The sequence below is a fragment of the Amblyraja radiata genome, chromosome 24 (assembly GCF_010909765.2).
Source record: "Amblyraja radiata isolate CabotCenter1 chromosome 24, sAmbRad1.1.pri, whole genome shotgun sequence".
Taxonomy (NCBI): domain Eukaryota; kingdom Metazoa; phylum Chordata; class Chondrichthyes; order Rajiformes; family Rajidae; genus Amblyraja; species Amblyraja radiata.
In genome coordinates, this window is record NC_045979.1 from 29,121,326 (window position 1) to 29,144,967 (window position 23,642).

The 23,642-nt window shown below is 41.5% G+C and overlaps 1 protein-coding gene across 2 annotated transcripts in view; it reads left to right on the plus strand.

The window, feature by feature from the left end:
* Nucleotides 1-23,642, plus strand: part of rap1a (RAP1A, member of RAS oncogene family) — a 104,702-nt gene that overhangs the window by 63,562 nt on the left and 17,498 nt on the right. For both annotated transcript variants that reach the window (XM_033042796.1, XM_033042797.1), the window contains exons 4-5: nucleotides 8,040-8,096; nucleotides 11,401-11,541. In XM_033042796.1, the coding sequence (XP_032898687.1) occupies nucleotides 8,040-8,096; nucleotides 11,401-11,541 (198 nt within the window). The remainder of the gene's footprint in view (nucleotides 1-8,039; nucleotides 8,097-11,400; nucleotides 11,542-23,642) is intronic.

The following is a 23,642-nucleotide window of genomic DNA, read 5'->3' on the forward strand; positions in this document are numbered from 1 at the left end:
AGTCTGCTTGTGGTCTTGCAAAATAAATGACAGTTACAACAATTTTGTATTTTAAAGTATTGTTAACATTGCAACACTAAGATGTTTGTCTTATCAAATAAAAATTGACATGTTAAAGTGCAGGCTTGATGTGTAGTGTATTGTAACTAGGTATCACATTTTTTAAAATAATCAAATTTCCTGAATAACGTGATTCTAATATTTGTCATTAGTGATTTGTGGTTTCTGGATCATAACCCCAAGACAATACTAATTAGCAATATGTTACCTTTGACAAAGCATTTCAGCAATTTGGTGAAACTGAGCAAGCTGAGTTTGCATTCCTTCAAAGTGATGGTGCCAAATGATCATTTGTAGATGATACAGCTAACGAAAAGTATACTGAGCTTTTTTCAAATGAATTGCAAAGTCAACTTAAACCACTGATTCTTTGCCCAGTGTGCTGCTCATCAAGGCAAAGTGATCAATCTGTCAGGCATAGCGTTCCATTTGTCTGATTCCTAGAGTGGGGAGGGTGTTCCTCTGTTACTGTTGGACCTGGGTTCTCTAACCCTGTTCTTGAGCTGTTGTATGGTTTGGTGGGGACTTAAATCATGTTTCCAAAACCCACTCTCCCCTATTCCTTCTACTTCAAATGATGGATGAGGGTTGTTTTGGATAGCATGAAAAGCAAAGCTTTTCACTGTACCTCGGTACACGTGACAATAAGAAACCCTAAGTATAGCTTGAGTTAAATTTAATTTGCACCCATCTTCACTTTGGATGTCAAAGCTGACTTGAGATGTGCTTGCTTTCCAGCTTTGTGCACCTGCTTCTGCAAGTGAACATGGCTGTTCCTGCATGATCTTTTTGAAATATAATATTTGCACAATTATAAAGGCTTTGTTTTGAAATGGACAATATTATCTGAGCCAACATATCCTTGTTTCAAGAGGTGTTTTCCACTATTAGACAAAGTTTACAGTGGCAAAACTAAGTTGGCCTTCTCTCACTTGGTAAAAGTAACCATCGAAAACTCACTGATTTTCATTTAACAATAGATTATATTTGTCAGGGGCAGCACAGTGGTGCAGTGACAGAGTTGCCACTTTATAGCGCCAGAGATCTGGGTTTGATCCTGACTGCGGGTGCTGTTTGTATATTCTGCTTGAAACCACGTGGGTTTTCTCCGGGTGCAGCGGGTTTTCTCCCATGTTCCGAAGACGTGCAGGTTTGTAGGTTAATTCGCCTAATGTGTTTATGGGTGAACAATGGTTGCAAGGACAGCAGTGGCTCAAAGAAACAAACCATCCATCTTTTCTGGAGTGTTGGTGAAATCTTGACTTCTAGGAGACTAGGAGGTGTGATGCTATGCTTAAACCTGAATTGTTGCCGGTCCCTGCCCCTCAATTTTAGTGCGAAATGTATGCCTTTGCAATATTTCCCTTGATCTGTGTCCTTTCGTTTTGCTTCACTGTTTATTATACTAGCATTATTTTATGTTTTGAAGCAGGTTATTTTGTTTGTGGATCAGCTACTTTCTAATCTTGATTGCTTCCTCCTCCTGGATTCTCCTCGCTGGTTTAGCCCAAGTTATTGTCTTATAAAATAAAGTGCAGTTCCCTTCCCACAAAAGCTTTGCCTAATAACTGCTGCTTCATTGGGCTTAATCTGCTCTAGTTTGAAGTAATATTAGTTTTTGTCTTCCTCGCACGGTCTTTGAGCTATGCTGTTTATTGTACTGATTTGGTGTTGCAGTCGAATCAATACCTTCGGCTATATCTAGCAAAGTATTTGCTTTCCTTGACTGGTACTTCTCTATTATAACCAATAAAGTTCATGTTTGACATTTCATAAATGCCCTTTGTTTAGCTTTAGGCAGTGCTTAGCTTTTGGCAGTGTTCAAAACTCTATCACAGATCAATTTCCCATGCTGTTTAACTGACTTTACTACTTGGATAATTTTTGGCAAAATGTTTTTTTCAACCTCTAGCATGTGCAACTGTTGCCCTAGTTGTAGAATCATGCAGCATGGAAACGGGCCCTTTGACCTGACACACCCATGATGACCAAGTTGTCTTGGTAACTTCCTTGTAACAAACCCACTGTAACAGTTAAACCTGATTGTATCAACAGCCTTATCCATAAATTATTTAATATAACATGTTAGTCTTCCCACACTAGACTATTATCACAGAAAAATCATTTATGAATACAGGAACATAATGCCATTCAGATTACCACAACTGTTCCAACATTCTGTTCTGCCAATGTTTCTTAACTCCAGCTTTGTAGCTTGGTTCTACGATCCTTGAATTGCCTGTTCTGACAATTTGGCCAAATATAAATTGTTGACACTATGTGTTCAGTATTGGAGACGCTTAGCAGGACTAATAGCATCTGTAGAGAGATGTGAGATGATGTTTTGGGTGGATGAACTTTGATCAAAAACAATTTCTAGTTCACTTCTGCAATTTTTACCTCATCCTAAATCTTCTTTTGTTGTTGTTTGGATATGAAAAGAGGTGAGCAACAATCCTAAATTAAAACATTATAAGATAGCTGTGAGATTTGACCTTTCTTAGTTTCCCAGTAGAACAGTCTATTTGCATTGTGCTCTGCACTTTATTTGCCAATGAATAATTAAGTTATTTCAACCATTTTCATGAAGGACAATTTGATATTCATTTCAACTGATCCAGAGTCTAGGATGGAGAGTCTTAATCTGCAGGTCAGGATTTGAGCAAATTAATCTTTCAGAAATAAAACAAAGCTCATTTCTAATGAGACAAGTGGGAATGCAACAAATTGCATTTGAGATTTGCTCGATTGAAGGACTTGATCTGAGATTTCCAATCTCCCTGTTCTTTATTACATAGAATTTAATGTGAGGTATGTGCCGGACGTTTGTTCCAACTTATTTGTCCATGTTTGCTTCATGTAGTCCTCATCGTCCCCAATTGTCCACCTCCTTTCTCTTTCTCCCTCGTGTTTATATCATTGCTTCTGCAATAAATATCCAGGTAACTAAATGTCCTTTTCTTTTAACATTGATTTATGCTGGAGGTTTAAGAAAACAAAAATGGCGTGGGGCTGTCGTATCCGACTTCAACAACCAAGGGGCTCTCTTTTTGTTTTACCTTTTATCTGTATATATTCTGGGAAATTACAGGACCGAACCGACTGGGACTTGTTTGAGGACGAGGAAATTGACACCTACACCTCCACTGTACTTTTTTTAACACAAAAAGCTGTGTAGACAATGTCATTAACACTAAACGCATCCGCATCCCTCCCAACAACAAACCATTGATGATCAAAGGCGTCAGACTCCTTTTAAAAGCCCGCAATATGGCTTTTCGTGGCAGCAACACAGGGCTGTATAGTGCGGTCAGGTCCGTCCTGAAGAGGGGCATCAGGAATGCCAAAGCAGCCTATAAGCGAAGGATCGAGAGTCGCTTCAACTCAGACTCCCGCCGCGTATGGCAAGGTATACGGCACATCACAAACTACAAAAACGATACCAACTCATCCACCAGCAACAGTGCCCACTACTTCAGCTCCAACACCCAACAGCCAGCCGCCTGTCACTTCTGCAGCGAGGAAGAGACTGTGTTCCATTTGTACAGCAGTGTGAAAGGTTGCAGCCCCTGTTCAACTATCTGAAACGGCTGTTCCTCAAGTTTTGGCTACATTTTAGCCCCACACTCCTAATATTTGGGCACCCGGAACAGCGGAGGAGGGGAGGAGGGGGGGGGGGGGAACCTCCCTATCCGTCTGCTCCTGGGCTTGGCCATGATGGCCATTCGCGGGTCCAGGCAGCGGGGTTGACTGCCTGCCCCTTTACCAGGCCTACGTCCGTGCCTGCGTGTCCCTGGAGAGGGAACATGCGGTATCCACGGGGACTTTGGAGGCCTTCCATGAACGCTGGTCACCGCGGGAGGCCGAGTGTTTTGTTGATAAAGTTGCCGTTATATCAATTTGATGATCGTTTGTTTGTAAACTGTCAACGTAGGCAGTCTTTGATTGTGTTAATACTCTGTGTGTCTATTTTTATTTTTTGAATAAAAGTATTTAAAAAAAAAACACAGCCAGACACTCATCATACAGACTGCTGATGTCACACACATACTCTGGAATGTTAACATATGGAAGGCAGCCAGTCTGGTCGGAGAGTCCGGACAGTCTCCAGTTTCAGGTTCCTGGGCACCCACATAACGTATTGGTGTATTTACAAACATTTTCAATCAATCCCTGGCACAATGCATGGTCCCCACATGCCTAAAAACATCAGAAACAGTGCCAGTTCCGAAGCAGACAGCCATAACCTGCCTCAACGACTACAGGCCGGTTGCACTAACACCAATAATTATGAAGTGCCTAGAGAGATTGGTCCTTAAGCACAACAAGGCCACTCTCATCAACCCTGGATCCACATCAATATGCACACAGAGTGAACGGATGAAGCCATTGCCACTGCCCTCCATACTGTACTGCTCCACCTAGAACAACGGGGAACATACGCATGACTGCTATTTGGGTTGCAGGTCTGCATTCAACACAATCATACCCAGTAGACTGGTTTCCAAGCTGTTCGACCGAGGCTTCGAACACAACATCAGCCAATAGATTAAAGACATCCTTACGGACCGGCCGCAGTCAGTCAGGATGGGACCCCACCACTCCCCCCACTCTGACACTCAGCACAGCAGCTCCACAAGGCTGTGTGCTGAGCCCCCTCCTCTACTCCCTCTGTACCTATGACTGCATACTGACCCACAGCACAAACACCATCATAAAATTTGCAGACGACAAGACAGAGGCGGGGCTGATCACTGAGGGCGATGAGTCTGCTTACAGGGAGGATGTACAGAGGTTAATAGGCTGGTGCTCAGAGAACATTTTAGCACTCAATACAAAAACAAAAGAGCTCATCATTGACTTCAGGAAGAAACAGGGTGATCATCCCCCGCTACACATAAACGGAGAAAGAATGGACAGTCTCTATTTTCAGGTTCCTGGGCACCCACATCTCAGCAGATCTCAGGTCAACTAGCACGCACTCCCTGGTAAAGAAAGCACAACAACAGCTTTACTTCCTAAGATCACTCAAGAAAGTCAACTTGCCACAACAGCTGCTGGTGTCATTCTACCATTGCGCCATAGAGAGTGCCCTGACACGTGTCATCCTGGTATGGTATGGCAACATAGAAAATAGGTGCAGGATGAAGCCATTCGGCCCTTACCGCCATTCATTGTGATCATGGCTGATCGTCCACAATCAATAACCCGTGCCTGCCTTCTCCCCATATCCTTTGATTCCACTAGCCCCTAGAGCTCTATCTAACAGTTCTGTGGCTGACAAGAATTCTCTGCAGAGAGTCATCAATAAAGAAGGGTCTCGACCCGAGACGTCACCTATTCCTTCGCTCCATAGATGTTACCTCACCCGCTGAGTTTCTCCAGCACTTTTGTCGACCTTCGTTTTATTCCAGCATCTGCAGTTCTTTCTTAAACAATACAGACCAGAAGATCACCAACACACACCTGGCTGCCCTGGAAGAGATCTATAGCTCTCATTGCCTGCGGAAGGCATCACGCATGCTCTCATCCCGCACATCACTTGTTTGCCCTTCTGCGCTCAGGAAAGCGTTACAGGCCCATCAATTCACACACCACAAGATTAACGAACAGTTTCTACCCCAAGGCCATCACCACTCTGAAACCCGCACTGAACACACAGCCCCCATAGCCAATATTTGTACTGCCACAACACTATGCTGTGAAATATTGCACATTATGACTTGACAACGGTTACTTGTCATTTTTGTTATTCGTTATTATTTATCTGATACGTTGGAGCTCCGCTCGGGCAGTACGCCTGAAATTTTGTTGTATGTATTTACAATGACAATAAAGTTTATTATTATTATAGTACACTGTGGATAGCTTGATTGTAATCATGTTTTGTCTTTTTGGATAGTACGCAACAAAAAGATTTTCACTGTACGTCAGTACATGTGACAATAATAAACTAAACTAAGAGGGGGTGGCACATTGGCTCAGCGGTAGAGTTGTTGCCTTATGGCGCCAGAGACCCGGGTGGATCATGACTACGGCTGCTGTCTATACGGAGTTTGAACATCCTCTCTTAAGCAGTGTGGGTTTTCTCTGGGTGTTCCAGTTTCCTCCCACATTCAAAAGACATTCAGTTTTATCGATTAATTGGCATCTCTAAATTGTCCCTAGGGTGTCAGATAAAACTAGTGTACGGGTAATCGTTGGTTAGCACGGACTCGTTGAACTGAAAGGCCTGTTTCCACGCTGTACTACAAAACTCAGCTGAACTAAAGCTGACATAAAGCCTTGCTTTGGCTTCCTTTTCAATCTTGCCCAGTTTCTGAGAAGGCTAGATTGTCAGAAAATGTCAAATTGTACAACAGTAGATGTCTAGCTTCTTACCTAATTACGTATTCATCTGACCCAAATTTTCACACATGCTAATTGGTCAGAAGAAAATTCTTTCATTCTCCAGTGTCAAATTCCTTAATTTGTAACCTGCTAGAATAAAATCCTGCGTTAATTTCCCAATAAGTCATCACATCTGTAAAATGACGCCACTGCTATTTTTGTCTTTCTGCACAGTAAAACAGGAACTATCATTTTATTAAAAATTTAGATTCAAATAGTTTTAATCCGCAGATGACCAAGATGGATGATTCCACCCAGGATTTGAATAATGATGCTGAGCTTTAGCAGAATATATACAGTATATCTATTAGCAGTATTAGAACAGTCCAGGACAGGAACAACCCTTCAGTCCACTATCTTTGTACTGAACAAGATGCCAAGCTAAACTGATGTTATCTGCCTGTACATGATTCATAGCCCGCTATCCCTTGTACTTCCATGTGCCTATCTAATGCAACTTAAACACCACTATCGTTTTTGAATCCACTACTACCTTTGGCAACGTGTTCCAGCCCCACCACTTTGTGTAAAACAAATAAAATTGCCCCACGCACCTTCATTAAACTTTCCCCCTCACTTTATAGCTATGTTCTCTAGTGTTGGACATTTCTATCTTGGGAAAAAGTATCATAATTCTTTCATTGGTGTTTGGCCAAATAGTAACCTCGGATAAACTTTCTATGACTTTGCCTCATTGTAACAGGATCTAATTGTGTAATTGGAATCATAAATCTAAGCTCTAGGTTGTTTTCCTCTTGGCTTCCATTCCACACAAAGACCACCCATCACCTCCGCACAGTTCGCATTAACCAACCCGATCTCCAGGTGGTTCCCCCTCCCATTCCGTATCCGACCTTTCTGGCCTGGTCCTCCTCCATGGCCAGGGTTAGTCCCACCGCAAATGGGAGGAGCAGCACCTCATATTTCGCTTGGTAGTTTACCCCCCAGCGGCCAGAACATTGACTTCTCCAATTTCAGTTAGTCCTTGCTTTCTTTCTCCTTCCCCTCCCCTTCCCAGCTCTCCCACAGCTCACTCTCTGCCTCTTCCTTTCTTCTTCCCCCCCCCCCCCACCCCCACATCAGTCTGAAGAAATGTCTCGACGCGATACGTCACATATTCCTTCGTTCCATAAATGCTGCCTCATCCACTGAGTTTCTCCAGCATTAACGTCTACCTTCGATTTTTCCAGCATCTGCAGTTCTTTCTTAAACACCCAGTCCAATATAGGTGACTTTATAAAGGACACACAATCTTGAAACGAGCATGTTCAGCATTAAAATCAAAGGCACTTTTACCACACTGGTGAGTGGAAACTGGATAACCCTAAAAGGGTGTTTATCATGAATCAGTTGAATTTCAGTGCTGAAATCTGAAATGTTAAGCATGAAGATTAAGGGGTTATGGAAAAGCAAAATAAATGGGCAATTCAGCCATGATCTAACTGATCGGAGATGACTCGAGACGCTAGTATCCATCTTTCTGAAATAAATGCCAATTTTATGAGAATTCATATAAGAAGGGTGTTTAATTTATAGCAGGTAGTTGACTGTGGAAGATTTAATTAAGATGTATTCTGCTTTTATTGCAGCAAGTTGAAGTAGACTGCCAACAATGTATGCTTGAAATCCTCGACACGGCAGGAACAGTAAGAAATATTATTGAAAATATTTTAAACAGTTCACTTCAAATGTACTATATTGTGCAGCATTACATAGATGGTCAGGAAATATTTTGCTAATTGCTCACTTATGAATTGTCCTTTTGAATGTGGCGTCTTCAGTTCTGCTCTACTGACGAGGTTTATCGTTGCCAGAACAGACCATTATAAACATGTAATTTGATGTGCAGCTGATTACATAAAGTTGATCTGATAATTTTACCTTCAGTTTTGATTTTTGTTTACATGTGTAACATTGGCAGAGCAATTTTTATTTCACTTTGGGAATTAAGAATCAAAATTTAATTAGTGGGCACAGTGATATTAGATTAGATTAGATTTACTTTATTAATCCCCTTATTCAGGGGAAATTCAGATGTCCTTGCAGCACACTAATAAAAATACAACATAGCATTCAAGAAGTTCAACACCAAAACCCAAAAACATCCCCCCACAGTGGTTCCCACTGTGGGGGAAGGCACAAAGTCCAGTCCCCATCCTCTTGTCCACCCAGAGTCGGGCCTATTGAGGCCTCCACAGTCGCCGCCACGGCGCCCGATGTTCTCGCGGGTGGTGCTCCGGCGTCGGGAGAACCCTCAGCGGCTTGGGGTGCCAGGAACGGCCGCCTTCTTACCGGAGACCGCAGCTTCCAAGGCAACAGACCGCGTTTGACGGAGCTCCACACACTGGCGATCTCGGCGAGAGATCCCAGGCTCCGGGATGTAAAGTTCAGCGCCGCAGCTCCACAATGTTTTCATCGGCGGTCCCAGCATACTGGAGTTCCAGCGCGGCGACCCAGGAAAGGCATCGCCCGCTCCGCAATAGCGCTCCAGCGCTGTGCTGCCGCCAAAGCTGAGGTTCTGGCCAGGTCCCCTCAGGAAACGTCGCTCCAGGACCCGCTGGTAGGCCGCGAGGACAGGTCGAAGGTGCTGCCCGGAGGAAGGCAGCCTCTCCGACCAGGTAGGGACTTGAAAAAGCAGTTTCCCCCTTCCCCCCCCACCACCCCCCACACATAAAAAGATTAGACCCCCCGACTACACACTTTAACGTACTAAAAATAATAAAAGAGAAGTGAAAAAAACGGACAGCTGCAGGACAGGCAGCCGTACAGGACAGCGCCTCCTCATGCTGCAATTTGCCCATCCCTTGCAATACCTGTCTCAACCTGGGTCTGCTGCATAGTTTGACCATGGTTTACAATACATCCACCACATTCCAGTGTGTGATCACAGGAACATAGCTGGCATTTTCATCAGCATGACTACCTCCCTCCCTAAAGATCAGTTTAATAATGGCTGACACCAGGACATTCAGATATTTTGTGACATCAAAGTCAAATCTTTGCAGTGCATTAATTAAAGCTTGTGTTGGAGAACCAACCCGAAATATCTGCTTGACAGTTGGATGATGCAGCCTGTTTGACGTCTTGAATGTGGATAACTCAGACTTGGGTGGGGGAGAAAGTGGTCTATGTAAATGTTCAGGGACCTTAACTTACCAGTGGGCTGCCTGACTCTCCAAAAGTGGTTAGTACATGTGCAGATGACTCCTAAATTGGTATAGTGAGCAGTTATGGTCCTCTAGAATTACAATGGGATCTTGATAAATTGGGCCAGTGGACTGAGGAATGTCAGATGGATTTTAAATTGGATAAATGCAAGTTCTTTCCTGGTATCTTACTACTTGCACAGTAAATGATAGGGCCCATGGAAATAGTGTAGAATGGAGAAGTCTAGACACATATATGCAGGTAGTGTTCCATGAAAGAGGAGACACCTGACCTGAAACGTCATCCATCCTTTTTCTCCAGAGATGCTGCCTGACCCGCTGAGTTACTCCAGCACTTTGTCTATCTTTTACATAGGTAGACGACTGTGAATAAGGCATTTGGAAGGATGTCATTAAATTGAGAAATGTGCAGAAATGTTTCATGCGGATGTTACAGGGTCTGGATGCATTGAGTTATGAGGATACGCTGTTTTTTCCGGGAACATGGGATGCAGGGGGTCATGTTATAGAGTTGTATAAAATCTCGAGCATGACTAAGCTGAATAGCCATAGACTTTTCTCCAAGGTAGGAACGTTTAAAACCTGAGGCCGTAGCTTTAAGGTGCGAGGGGAAAGGTTTTAAAAGGGACCAGAATTTTTTTTTTGTCAGGGGATGGTGCGTTAGAGGAGGTGGTGAAGGCAGATAGTTAGTATTAGTTTATTGTCACGTGTACCGAGGTACAGTGAAAAACATTTGTTGCGTGCTATCCAGTCAGTGGAAAGACAATACATGATTACAATCAAGCCATTTACAGTGTACAGATATCATAGTTAAAGTAAGAAATGTTGCTTTAAGAGTGTGGAGCGATTGTAATATGTGATTGTAGATCTACTTCTTTGGCTAGTAGTCATGCAAATAGTCGCCTGTGTGGGTGCCATCTTGGAAGCATAACAATTATGACATTTGACATTGACATTTAAAATGCACTTGGACAGGTACATCAGTAGAGAAGATTTGGAGGGATATAGGCCAGGTACAGGCATGTGGGGCTAGTTTGTTTGGGCAACTTTGCCAGTTTTTTTAGTTGGGCCGAAGCGCTTGTTTACCTGCTTTGTAGCTCTATAACTCTGACCAATACTGTGGCTCTGCCCTGCTGACTGAGCTCTGGTGCTCCCTCTGGTGTTTATACAAACATTACAATATTCAAGTTCAAATCTAACTTCTCAAAACTTCAAAGCTCAAGTGGAATTTTTGTTTTGTTTTTGTTCATTGCTCTCTGGTGAATGTAGGTAATTCTTTGGCCTACATTTGTGTGGATTGGAGATGGAGGAAGTGGTGGCGCGACTGCACGGATAGCATGGCTGGGCTGCACTACATGGGGAACTGAAAGTTTTAACGTGTGTTGCAATAGTTGAGGGTGTGTGCAGCCAACTTGTGACTGCTTTGGTTACGTGCTTTAGTTAGATATTTGCAATGTTTTTTGGAGGCGGGGCACAGGGAAGAAGTGTAAATTTTGTTCATTTGTGACTCAAATTCTCTTCATACCTATGCCACAAGTGTTGTTTTATTGGAGAAAAAAACTGCTGGAAGAACTGCGTCAGATATCATATGTGGAAGGAAATGGAAAGTCGATTTTTCAGGTTGAATCCACGCTGCATCTCTAATGTGAAACCTCAAAGAACTAAAACTATGATGTGTATTAATATTTGGGTGCTTATGACAAACTATCTTTATAAGGAAAAAAGCACAGAAATCTATTTAGTCCTATAAACTGATCAAATGTTTTGTGTGTGTTCCTTCCAGGAGCAGTTTACAGCAATGAGAGATCTGTATATGAAGAATGGCCAGGGGTTTGCACTAGTATATTCTATAACTGCACAGTCAACGTTTAATGACTTGCAGGACCTGAGAGAACAGATCTTGCGAGTGAAGGACACTGAAGATGTAAGTACACTTGATTTAATTTAGCCTTCTAAAATTAAAAGTATTCCAATTCTTGAACGTTTGTTAAGTTTGAAAATTTAAACTAAAAACTCTATTGGAAAAAAATTGTATTTGACTTGTCTATTGAAATACTTTTGAGGATGTGACTGCTCGAAATAGCTGGAAGAACCAGTGGGTGTAGTATATTTAAATTTTCATAACTTTCAGCAGCATTCTATTCGTGAGTGGGCAAAACAGTTAACACATGAAATTGTGGGTAATAAATGGATATGGATTGAGAATTGGTATTGGATAGAAGAAAATTGGCATAAGGTTAATCTCGTGTTGACAAGCTACACCTAGTGAGGCACTGCAGGGATTGGTGCTTGGGACCAGCTATTAGGAAATATGTATCTATACCAATGTTGCAAAATGAGATGGGATTGTGAACAACTGACTGGAGAGTAAATTCTTGGTGGGAAGTGACTCAGATTGGATCAAATTCTCCATTCTTTAGTGTTCTAACTGCAGTCACCTTGATTTACTATGAAGTCACCTTGCCTTTACAATTTGGTTCCATTCGAAGTAGATCAGATGACGTCTTATCTTACCAGTACATCTGCCACTTCATTCATGTGTAGAAGTAATGCTTCTTACTATTACATGCGTCATGCACTGAAAAGTTAATTCATAGTCTTACAATTTAATCCTGAATCAGCTTGTGTAAATGTACATTTATATTTTTTATTGGCATGATTGGTGAAAGTTATTTTCTCGGTCAAATTCCTTTCTCACTTTAATAAATCTTATTTCCTGGAAATGTTCCCAAGCTGTCAGCACTTGATTTTCAGGAAAAAAAGTCCATATTTTTTAATGAGGTGCAGGGAATTTGATCTACAATTTTACAAATGGATGCAGAGAAGGTGAAAACATAGAATCAATTAATGTAAAGGATTTAATGTGGATGAAATATCCAGTTTTTGTTTGTTATCTAGACAGAATATGATTTCAATAGATGTATTGTTCCTCTCCGCACCATCATGGAATATTCAGATTGGCGATAACATTTTTAAAAACATGGCAAATTACAAAATTATTTATTCCTTTCAACGAATTTCCTTTGATCGTCAAAATATAAAGCTGCATGAAATGGAGCAAATTCTAAATTACTTTTCTGCCATGTTCATGGCAAAGCTTATATCTGTAGAATAAAGCAGAAGACACGATACTATAGAGGCCAGGCCCAATGAGAATGTTTGAAACTTGGATTTGATCTGGGGTGGGTGAGGGTTGGGGAGAAATACAGACTATTCATTGTGGCATTGGAGACAATGTAGGCCCAGATTGAATCAGAAAATAACTAGTATAATGGCTGAAGAATATTTGGCCATTTAGCTATATTCTGATTTATACCCACCCTCCTTCTCCCACACTCTCAAAAGCAAACATTGGTGTTTTAAACTTTGTAATATCTCTGATACCTGGTTTTGATGGACCAATAGTCCACTATATTGAAAGTGATGTGACACGTCCCCTTGAATACATTTCAAGTCTCTTAACAATTATTTTAATTTGACAGCGACCAACCATCAAGGTAAAATAACTAAAAGCCTGGAGGTAAATCCTGGGGGGGGGGGGGGGGGGGGGGGGGGGGGGGGGGGGGGGGGAGGGAAGGAAGGAAGGGGGGAATTACAAGGTGGAGAAACTGGGGATGGAGATTAGTTTTAGAGCTTTGGGCACAGCCACTTGAAACATGATCCATTGATTGGGGCTACAAAGGGTGTCAAAAATAGTACAGAGTTCAAAGATCACAATGAGCTGCAGGAGCTGAGGGATAAGGTCCTGGAGGGAATGGAAAAGTAATTTAAATATTGATTTGTTCTTGGACCAGCAGCTAATAATAATAATAATAATATGTTTTATTGTCATTGCACGTCAGTGCAGCTAGATTTAGTATGCAGCTTCCAACCGATGTAAAAGAAGAGTAAAATAAATAAATAAGCTGTGTGACGTGACCATCCGAGGGAGACAGTCCAGGGGGGATGGTGGGCACTCAGCAAGGCCGGTTCAGAGCTATAGCTCTGGGAATAAAGCTGTATTCCTGATGGTCACAAAGCACAAGCTTTGGGACTCCGTGAATTAAAAAGTAAGTTTTTCTATCGAATTGCCTCGTAGTTGCAGTTTGTTCCCAGCAGGGATAGAAATTCGCCAAGTTTAACTTCAATGTTTTCTTTATTATTTCCCACCCTCAAATTTCCTTTGCCGTTATTGATAGGACAGCTTCACCTGAGAGATTCATCTGGAGACTTGTCAACCCTCCAAGCTCCATTTGAAAATTGCTCATGAATACCCTTTATTTGCCTTTCTTAAATGTTGTCCTTTCTTTGTCATATTAATGGTCCACATCGAAGTAGGCCACAGTGAAATCTGTGCCCACACTTAATGCAGCTGTATCAGGTAGTTGGGCAGGTGGAATACTTGTTCTCAAATTTTAGTGTTGAATAAGGTGAGAATTGTCATGTTACATTGGTTCGTGCTTGAGGTTATCCATTTGTTTTTGCAAGGAGGGGTGGGAATCTGAGTTGGCCACTTGCAGTTATCAGGGTTTTCAGAAACCCCAATTGTACTGTGCGTACTGAGTTGGCCATGCGTTTTCATGTTTAGCGTTGTAGTAAATATGCCGTGCATTCTGACCTGAGTAGAGAAATACTATGAATATTAGCTATTGTTGTGCCTTCTAATTTCAACACTGATGCAACAGTTTTTGTCTGCATGCGCGATTTGCACTTCAAGAATAAGAAAAATGTGAACTGTTGAGCTAATTCTTTCAAATGGCAGTATTCTAGGATACAAAGTTGCAAGGTTTCAGCAGAGCAGAAACCAAAAGATTTCCTGTTGCTTATTGTGCCTCAGTCATATTAACAGGCACATCCACTCTTACAAAAGTGCATCCTTTCATCGTATGCATGTGGCTGTTGCTTCCTGGCTCCATATGTTTTAATATTGCAGAACACGTCTCCATGGAACTATGCTGGACACGGCTGCTGCCTCATCCTCCTCACAGCCACCAAATTCATTGTTGTTGCTATCTCCACATAGCCACAGCTGATTATATCAAGGATGTGATCTGTCATTCAGCTCCATCTTGACTCAGTGTTTTATGCATAACCTTATCAAATCTCTTGGAAATCCAAGTCACTTGTTGAGTTATCTAATCGGGTTGCATTTAATGAGGCATCATTTCTTCTGCACATGGGTAAGCTCCTTCAGCCTCGATAAGGCAATAATGCTTCTGTATTTTAACTGTTGGTCTATAGAACTACTTTCTAGATGGCACTCTTATTTTAAATTGTAGGATCGCCTTCATTTGTCGGCATACTTGTAACCTTTTTTTAACCTTGACACTTTTAGCCATTGTTTAATTTAGATTATTGTCAAGAGTACAGAGGTACAGTGAAAAGCTTCAGTTGCGTGCTAACCAGTCAGCGGAAAGACGATACATGATTACAATTGAGCTATCCACAGTGTACATGGTAAAGGGAATAATGTTTATTGCAAGGTAAAGTCCGATTAAAGATAGTCTGAAGTCTCCAATGAGGTAGCTAGTAGCTCGGGGACATCTAGTTGTTGGTACGATGGTTCAGTTATCTGATAGCAGTTGGGAAGAAACTGTCCCTGAATCTGCAGGTGTGCATTTTCACACTTCTATACCTCTTGACTGATGGGAGAGGAAAGAAGAGGGAATGGCCAGGGTGCAACTGTCCTTGATTATGCTGCTGGCTTTGTAATGTGTAAACTATTCAAACAGCAGTTGTTTATTCTGTCATAATTAATCAAAGTTACTTTTATATATAAATATTACTTCAACCTCACTGGCTTATAAGAAACTTGGGAAGCTGACAAATCCAGTTTTGAATACATTACTCATACTTGATATCTACAGTATTTAACTGTACAAGATGAAATTTTACAATTTTATTTCAAGAATTTGCCACCCCACCAACTTTCCCCTGCCCACCAAATCAGTGTTGTTAAAACAAGTTCCATGAAAGGTGTTCAACCTAAAATATGGGAGTGTTGGTCTTGGCTTCTAACCCTGAAGAAACTTATAGAGCATGCAAAAATCTTTGTTTCTGCTTTTTACAATGAAGCACGCATTGTTGCTTCATGACAATTTAGAATTTTTCCTACGTTGGTAAAAATATTCAATAATTATACTTTAGAAAAACATCCCTTTATTAAATATATTCATATGTGTAGCATTACTGCTGGCAGAGATGGGTATTTAATAAGTTAACATGAGTATACTTGGCTTCTGGGCATGGAATGAATAATGAATTAGGGTGTATTTATGATAGATTTTAAATGAAATTTAATGTTGTAGCTGTGACCTCTATGTGAAAGATGATGCCCAGCGTGGGTGCTTTCCTGTGTCCTTCACTTGAGAGGTACCGAGGAGCAGTCTTTCATGCTTGGTGATCTGCCATTGTAAAGCTGGCCTTTATACATTACAGAAATATGAAATACGTTGTTGTTTTGATGACTGCTTGAGTAGCAAAGTTGTATTCATTGTACTTCAGTTCCTGTTGCTGCTGCATGTGAACATACAGGGAATGGAGGGATAAGGATCAGATGCAGGCAGATGGGGTTAGTTGAACTTGTCATAATGAGCTTGACGCAATATGGTGGCCCAAAGGGCCTGATCTTCTTTACTGGTCTGTTCCAGGTAAGAAAAGAATAATCTAAAAGAGCAGAGCATTCTTTGGGAGAATTCAACAGATTTAGTGCAGGCAATAAGTGCAAATGTGTTCCCTGAAATAATTGTTTAGTTTATTACTGTCAGGTGTACAGAGGTACAATGAAAAGCTTTATCCAGTCAGCTTGAAAGTCACTGTGATTATACCCACAGTGTACAGATACAGGATAAAAGGAATAATGTTTAGTGCAAGGTAAAGTCAGATTATAGAGTGTTTGAAAGTCTCCAATGGGGTAGATGGGCGGTCAGGTCCGCTCTCCGGTTTGCTAATTGCAAACATGTTGTTTGATGGGAAAACTAGAATATGCCTATACATTCCTTGACTTTTATCATTAGACAGTCTTGCTTTCATATTTTGTTTAACCCCCCCCCCCCCCCCAGATATTTTAAGTTTGAGGTGAAGGCTGGAGTCTTGATGCTTAAGTGCACAGTGTAAAGCAAAAAAACAGTCAATGGGATCTATTCCTTGATGCATCCTTGAGTAGCAAGACAGGAAGTTAAAGCTATTTTTAAATGCCAGCAGGATTTGTAACTTTACAAATAGAGTACAAAAGCAAGGAAGTTTAGTTAAACCTTGAATCTCAGCTGAGGTATTGTCCAATTCAGGGTGAGGTACTTTCAGAAGGATGCTGAGGCCATGGGAGAGGATAAGGGGATTTCCTACAATGGTACCAGCAGCGGATCTCTTAGGAGGAGAGAAATGGGAAAAGTAACATGTACAAACTGAAGGTTTGGAGTAAATAATTTGCTATAGGAACTGTACTGAGTGAGCAGAGTGTAATAGTGTGTTTGAAGACTTGGTGACTTTAGTGCAGTAAATCCTTGTTATTACGGACCTCTTTATAACTGATTCCGGTTACTGGGGTAAGCTATAGAAACTGACACGGCATTGAGGTTGCTTTAATTGACACAACTCCATTAAACAATGTGCCGAACGGCTTGTGATATCTTTAGCTTGCAGTAACAAAGACTCATTTTTAGCTGTCAAGAACTACATACATTCGGCAGGTTTGTGTCTTTGGAAGGAGAAATGGAGTTAATGTTTAAGGTCGATGTCCTTTCATCCTGAATGATTTGGTGGTGGGAATCTCACTTGGAGCGGGAGATGGTTTCTTCACCCCAAAGCCTCAGACGTCCCATTTTGCTGTCAATCTCTGAATGTGGGAATCGGGCAGTGGTTATTGTTGTTCCCCAGCAGCGTTGGACAAGGTGATGCCGGGCAGCCGCTTTGGGATGAGGGAGGTCCCACTGGGCTCTCAGTGATATGGCACCAAGATTCTGGATCCAGGACTTTTATAAAATTAGCATGGAGGGGGGGGGGGGGGTCCTATATGTGTCCATGCATTCATTCCTATAAATGGCAGAACTAGTTTCCTTCACTTTTAGTAATTTTTTCTCACTGGTCATGTGTGTTTTTGATGCCGTTTATTATAATACTGCTGAGGTAAGATTACCATATCGAGTGATTTTGTGCATTTCCAACTTATCAGCTTATGGATCTTTTAAAAATGAAACTTGTTCGCAGGTAGATGGAGATGACTAGTGTTGAGCAATGTTAATTTTACAGTGGGAAAACTGAATTCTCATAAGTAATGAGCACCACTACTTTTATCATTGCTGGAAGTTACAGAACAGTAGATTCAAAATTAAGCTTGCTATATAAGACCAGTATCTGTTTTGAATGCAAACCCAGAATTTGGAGTATGCTTTTTGATGATGGAGGAAAAATGGGGGAAATTTGGGGTTCTGATAAATTGAATTAATTGAAGAGCTGCTTCAAAGCCTGCTGTATTTTAAATAGGGGTGGGGAGAAGTTACAGTAAATTAGATGTTACAGTAAATTCTAAAGTGTTATTTTTGGCTTTTGGCTTTATTCACTTCCTAATTTGTGCACAAATATTTACAAAAAGTGACTGGTCAGATAAATACAGTAAGCCTAACTAGCCAAATTTAAATTTAAAAAAATGCATTTCCTCTGATATTTGAGTCTGATCATATCCTAGCTTCATTGATTTATATTCTTCTAGGTCAACTTGCACATTAGTTTTGTGTGATTTGGGGTATTGGAATGGAGTGTAAACTAACCCAAGGAAATAGAAATGATGTGGATCTTTTTTGTTACAGTAGTGATGCTAATTAAGCGTATGACCTTTAGAAATACAGCACGGAAACAGGCCCTTCGGCCTACTGAGTCCATGCTGCCCTTCTGCCCACCGAGTCCATGCTGCCCTTCTGCCCACCGAGTCCACGCCGTCCAGTGACTCCTCGCACACTAACACTATCCAACACACTAAAGAAATTTGCCCGTTTAGCAAGCCATTTAGCCTACAAACCTGTATGTGTTTGAAGTGTGGGGGGAAACCGGAGCACCCGGAGAAAACCCATGCAGTTCATGGGGAGAACATGCAAACTCCGTACAGACAGCACTGGTAGTCAGGAATGAACCCGGGTCTCAAGCTGTCAGGCAGCAACTCTATCGCTGCGCCACTGTGTGCTGTGTATCCAGAACATGCAAACTTAAAAGAACTAGTACTGTTCCTATTTATGCTTTACTAGTTTTGATCTGAGGTGAATGAGTTTTGTGCGGTGTAGCTTTAAGAATGTGATTGCGAGTAGCTCAATTTCTGTTTGGCAAAAAATGATTGACCCTTTCTTGAGTCTCTTCACTTTTTAAAAACCTAAATTGCAAGAATGCATTTATAGCCTTGCCTTTTAATTCCCGCGATGTTGTAATTTTCTTGTACAATCTTAACAAAAGCCTCATAACTTCATGTAGCACGTCACAAATCTGCAATAAACGTTGTGTTTTGGCAGTTGTTGTCCCAAGTGAAATGGTTCTTATATTCCGTACTTAATGAGAAATTGCTCCTGGAGGAATGGATGTGCTGCTTCGATGCTAATGTTCTACCAGATGGACATCTTTCTTTTTGGCTGGTTGTCTAACATTTCTACTCTTTAAGTTGATTATAGGCATTTAGTTTAGTTTAGAGATACAGTGCAGAAAGTGGCCCTTCGGCCCACTGGGTCCGTGCCGATCAGCGATCCCCTCATATTAACTTTATCCTACACTCACGAGGGACAATTTTTACATTTACCAAGCCATTTAACCTACATACCTGTACGTCTTTGGAATGTGGGAGAAAACCGAAGATCTCGGAGAAAACCCACGCAGGTCACGGTGAGAACGTACAAACTCCGTAGATAGCACCCGTAGTCAGGATCGAACTCGGGTCTCCAGCGCTGCATTCGCTGTGAGGCAGCAACTCTACCGCTGCGCCACCGCGACTGCCCAGAATGTGGCTGTAGAGTATCTATTTATTTTGCTATCTGATGCACTGTATGTAACCTTTGTAAAAAATACTTAATTTTCACAGACTTATGAAACCTGAAATGGAGTTGTGCAATGAAATTATATAATAATCAAATGTCAGTCAACCAAAGGTTTTCTATGTTTTAACTTGGTATGGTTGGTCTCCCAGTTCCTGAAACTTGGGATTTCAGTTTACTCCCTTCCAGCAGCATTACCATTACAACATGGATTTGGGATGTAGTGGTTCGAGTATCTATGGCGTGGGTGATGACCACTTGTGGGGTCTGTACTTCAGAAAAGATGTCAACGCCTTAGATTGCAAGCAGGGAACATTTCTCAGGGCAGTATCAGGGGATGGAGAATTGAGTCATGCAAAGAAACTAGAAACACTTAGAATTGTTATTCTTTGGAACAAAAGGTTAAGATGAGATGTAATAGAGTTCAAAATTGAGGTCTTGATCCAGGGATGGAAAAAACTATTTATTTGAAGCCTGTACTCAGATTAGCATTGGACTGTTGGCAAGTAGAATGATAAATTATTTCGCTGAACAAACCTGCGATGGTCTGGGTGAATGACTGAGTGAATTTGGTAGTAACTTTCAGGAAGGTTTTTAAGGGGCAGCACATTGGTGCAGCAGTAGAGCTGCTGCCTTGCAGCTCCAGGGACTCTGATTCGATTCTGACTACGGGTGGTGTCTGTATGGAGTTTGTATATTCTCCCTGTGACCGCGTGGGTTTTTCTCTGGGTGGTCTGGTTTTCTTCCTCATTCCAAAGACGTGCAAATTTGTAGGTTATTTGGCTTCTGTAAATTGTCCCTAGTGTGTAGGATAGTATTAGTGTATGGGTGATTGGTGGTTGGCACGGATTTGGTGGCCAAAGGCACCCTACATGCTCTATTTCTAAACTCAAACTAAATTTGTAGACATACATCTGAAAGTCTTAGCCTACAGGGCTAAGGAAAGAAGCAGGAGCTAATTGGATAGCCTTTTCAAATAGCCAGCAGAGTGTAATGTCACAGTATTGAGGAGTATTGAGTAATATGTTGTATAATTTAGATTGTATTTTGTATCCACATGAAATATGTTAAGGAATTAAAGTGCACTTCATGTGGAGGATTATAAATTTTAATTTTACTATGACACGTGAAGTGCTGTTGAGGGCTTTATGACACAATTTATCATATTTGTAAGCCATGTTCTGTGACATTGTAACAAGAGTTCTCATTTATTCCATATACAGTAAGATACCTCAATGTAGCACCAAATGTGGGCATGCGGTGAGCTTCTATAATTCTGACTCCATGGCCTTTTAAGCAATCGTTTAGTGTGGGATAGCAGAACAGATTTTTACAATATAGTAATGCTATTTCCTACTCTGCAGCCAACAGGCCATGATGGAAGGGAATGCTGAGGCCGGGAAAACTCTTTAAATGCTGGAATCTGAAATAAAAACAGAAATGCTGGAAAAACTCGGCCAGTCGAACTGTTATTGTCGAACAAGAAACCAGTTAATGTTTTAGGTCAGAGAGCCTTCCTTGAGGCTGTTCCTCTGTGTCTGGTTCCTGCCACGGCAGAGGAGTATGGAAGGCTGGGGTTAGTGCCAGATTTCCATCACTGCAGTGCTGTCAGTAATGTGACACTCCACATAGCGCTCTAGTGACCTTTTAACACCAATTCCATTAGCACTCTTGTTCCTGGGAATGCATCCTGAGCACTGAGCAAGGTATTGTTGTTTATTTCCAATGGCTGGCAGAGTTTGCATAGTCCTTGGACCAGTTTTGAATGAGCAGTGGGGCAAGCTTTCAGTGTGCCTGCTATAGGCCAATTTGCTTGAATACTCAAATGGAACTATACTTTTTACAGAATAGCATGTTGGGAATGCTAAAGTACTTTTCACCATAGATGCACAATCATGTGGTCTCTTGAGCATCCCTGTGTATCAAAGAGTTGAGCAGCTGATTAACTCAGTTTTTCTGCTCATTGTACTCCCTAATCTGTTGCTAGGTGATGCTTGAATTATCTGAAGTAACTCTGCCTAGCTTCCATGTTGATCTGAGCTGTGGCGTTGCTCGAGAACAAGTAGTCAATCCTTTCCATGGCTCTTGTTTACGTTAGCCCTGCACGGCTGCTGCGCAATCTCATGCTGTTAAATTATACCTTTTAATTTGTAGCAATGTTTGAAAGAAAAAACTGTGCAAACACTGCACTCTGTGTCATGCATGAAAAGCAATCAGTCATAGCAGAACCTCATACCCTCTGTCCTTACTTAATGGCATCGTCCTAACAGGATGAACACTCGCCATCTGGCTCTCCCACTACTTTTTATGTAGGTTTCATGTGACATTGGAGGAAATGATTAGGGTGGATGTTGTTCCAGTTATATGCCCATTGAACAGTAGCTCATGGGTAGATTTGTTTCTCATTAGAACACTTTGTTACAGTTCACCAGCAGTGCAAATGAACTGTTTAAAAAATAGCCATCCATTATAGTCTCAATTGAGGTTTGTGTGAATAAACCGCGGTGGTATCTCCAGAGACTTTCTTTGGAGTTGTTGGATGGTATGGTTTCTTACTATTTAAATTCCATCAGTGTTACCATTTAAAATACTTGTCAGCCCCTTTTCCTTGTATTAAATCAATGTGTTGGATTATATTATTGATGCCGTGCTTCACTAATACCAGTGTATGTTGAGAGAGATTAAAGGAGGACTTGCAAACCATTGTGTAGGAGAGAACTGCAGATGCTGGTTTAAATCGAAGGTAGACACAAAATGCTGGAGTAACTCAGTGGGACAGGCAGCATCTGGAGAGAAGGAATGGGGGTGACATTTCGTGTCGAGACCCTTCTGCAAACTCCGACTTCAGATTCAGACTTCAGATTGCAAGCCATTGTCTTTGTTAATGGACGACATTGGGGATGGTGTTGAGAGTGATCTCAAGTTTTCTTTTTAATCATATGCATTTGGATCGGTGGGCTGGTTTTTAATCGGCATGGTTTTGCATGTGGAAAATTGTAGGATTTACTTCCATTTGGAAGAGAATGAAAAGAGAATTGGGGATAGCCAGCACAGCTTTGTACACAGCAGGTCATGTCTCACTAACTTGATTGAGTGCTTTGAGACGGTGATGGAGGATGTTAGTTATGCCGCATTTGGAGTATGCATTCTGGTTGCCCCATTACACGAAAGATGTGAAAGCTATGGAGAGGGTGCGTAGGTTGGGTAGGCTAGGACTCTATTCATTGGTGCACAGGAGGATGAGGAGTGATATTATAAATGTGTATGAAATCATGAGGGGAATAGAGAAGGTGAATGCAGTCTTTAACCCAGGGTAGAGGAATCCAGAATCAGAGGACATGGGTTTAAGGTGAGAGGGTTAATATTTAATGGGACCCCAAGGGGCATTTATTTTGCATGGTGGGTGTATGGGATGTGTTGCCAGTGGTCGTTGAACTGGCTACTATGGATAGGAAATGTGCAGAGGGATATAGGCCAAAGGTGGGCAAATGGGTCTAGCTTAGATGGGGCATCTTGGTTTCCATGAAAAAGTTGAGTCATAGGGCCTATTTTCTTGCTGTATGATTCTATCTATAGTTACATTTCAAGACTGAAAGGAAATGGGCTGCATGTAATCTAGAGTTGCAATGACACATGACTCCCAGGGCTATGAAAGTTTACATTTAAAGTTGGTCATTTAATTTTGACAATTCAGTCCTGTGGCAGCAGGTAAACTAGATTAAGCCTACTTGATGTAAATGCATGAAGAAAGGTTGAAAGAAAAGCCTTATGTGGTACTTTTTGAAACCGCCATCTCCAAATGTGCTTTCAAAGTAATTTTGTGATGACAGGATGGCTGCTAGCTTCCAAAGCCACAAAGTAATGCCCTGACGAATGTCTGAGGGATAAATGTTGACCAATACACTATCTTGCTTTCATTATGAAACCATCATTGGAGAACAGATGGTGCCTTCTTTAATTGCCTCATTTGAAATATGACTTGTTGGTCTAGACTTTGCGTTCGAGTCTCAAACTGAACTTGAACTACCACCCTTCTGAC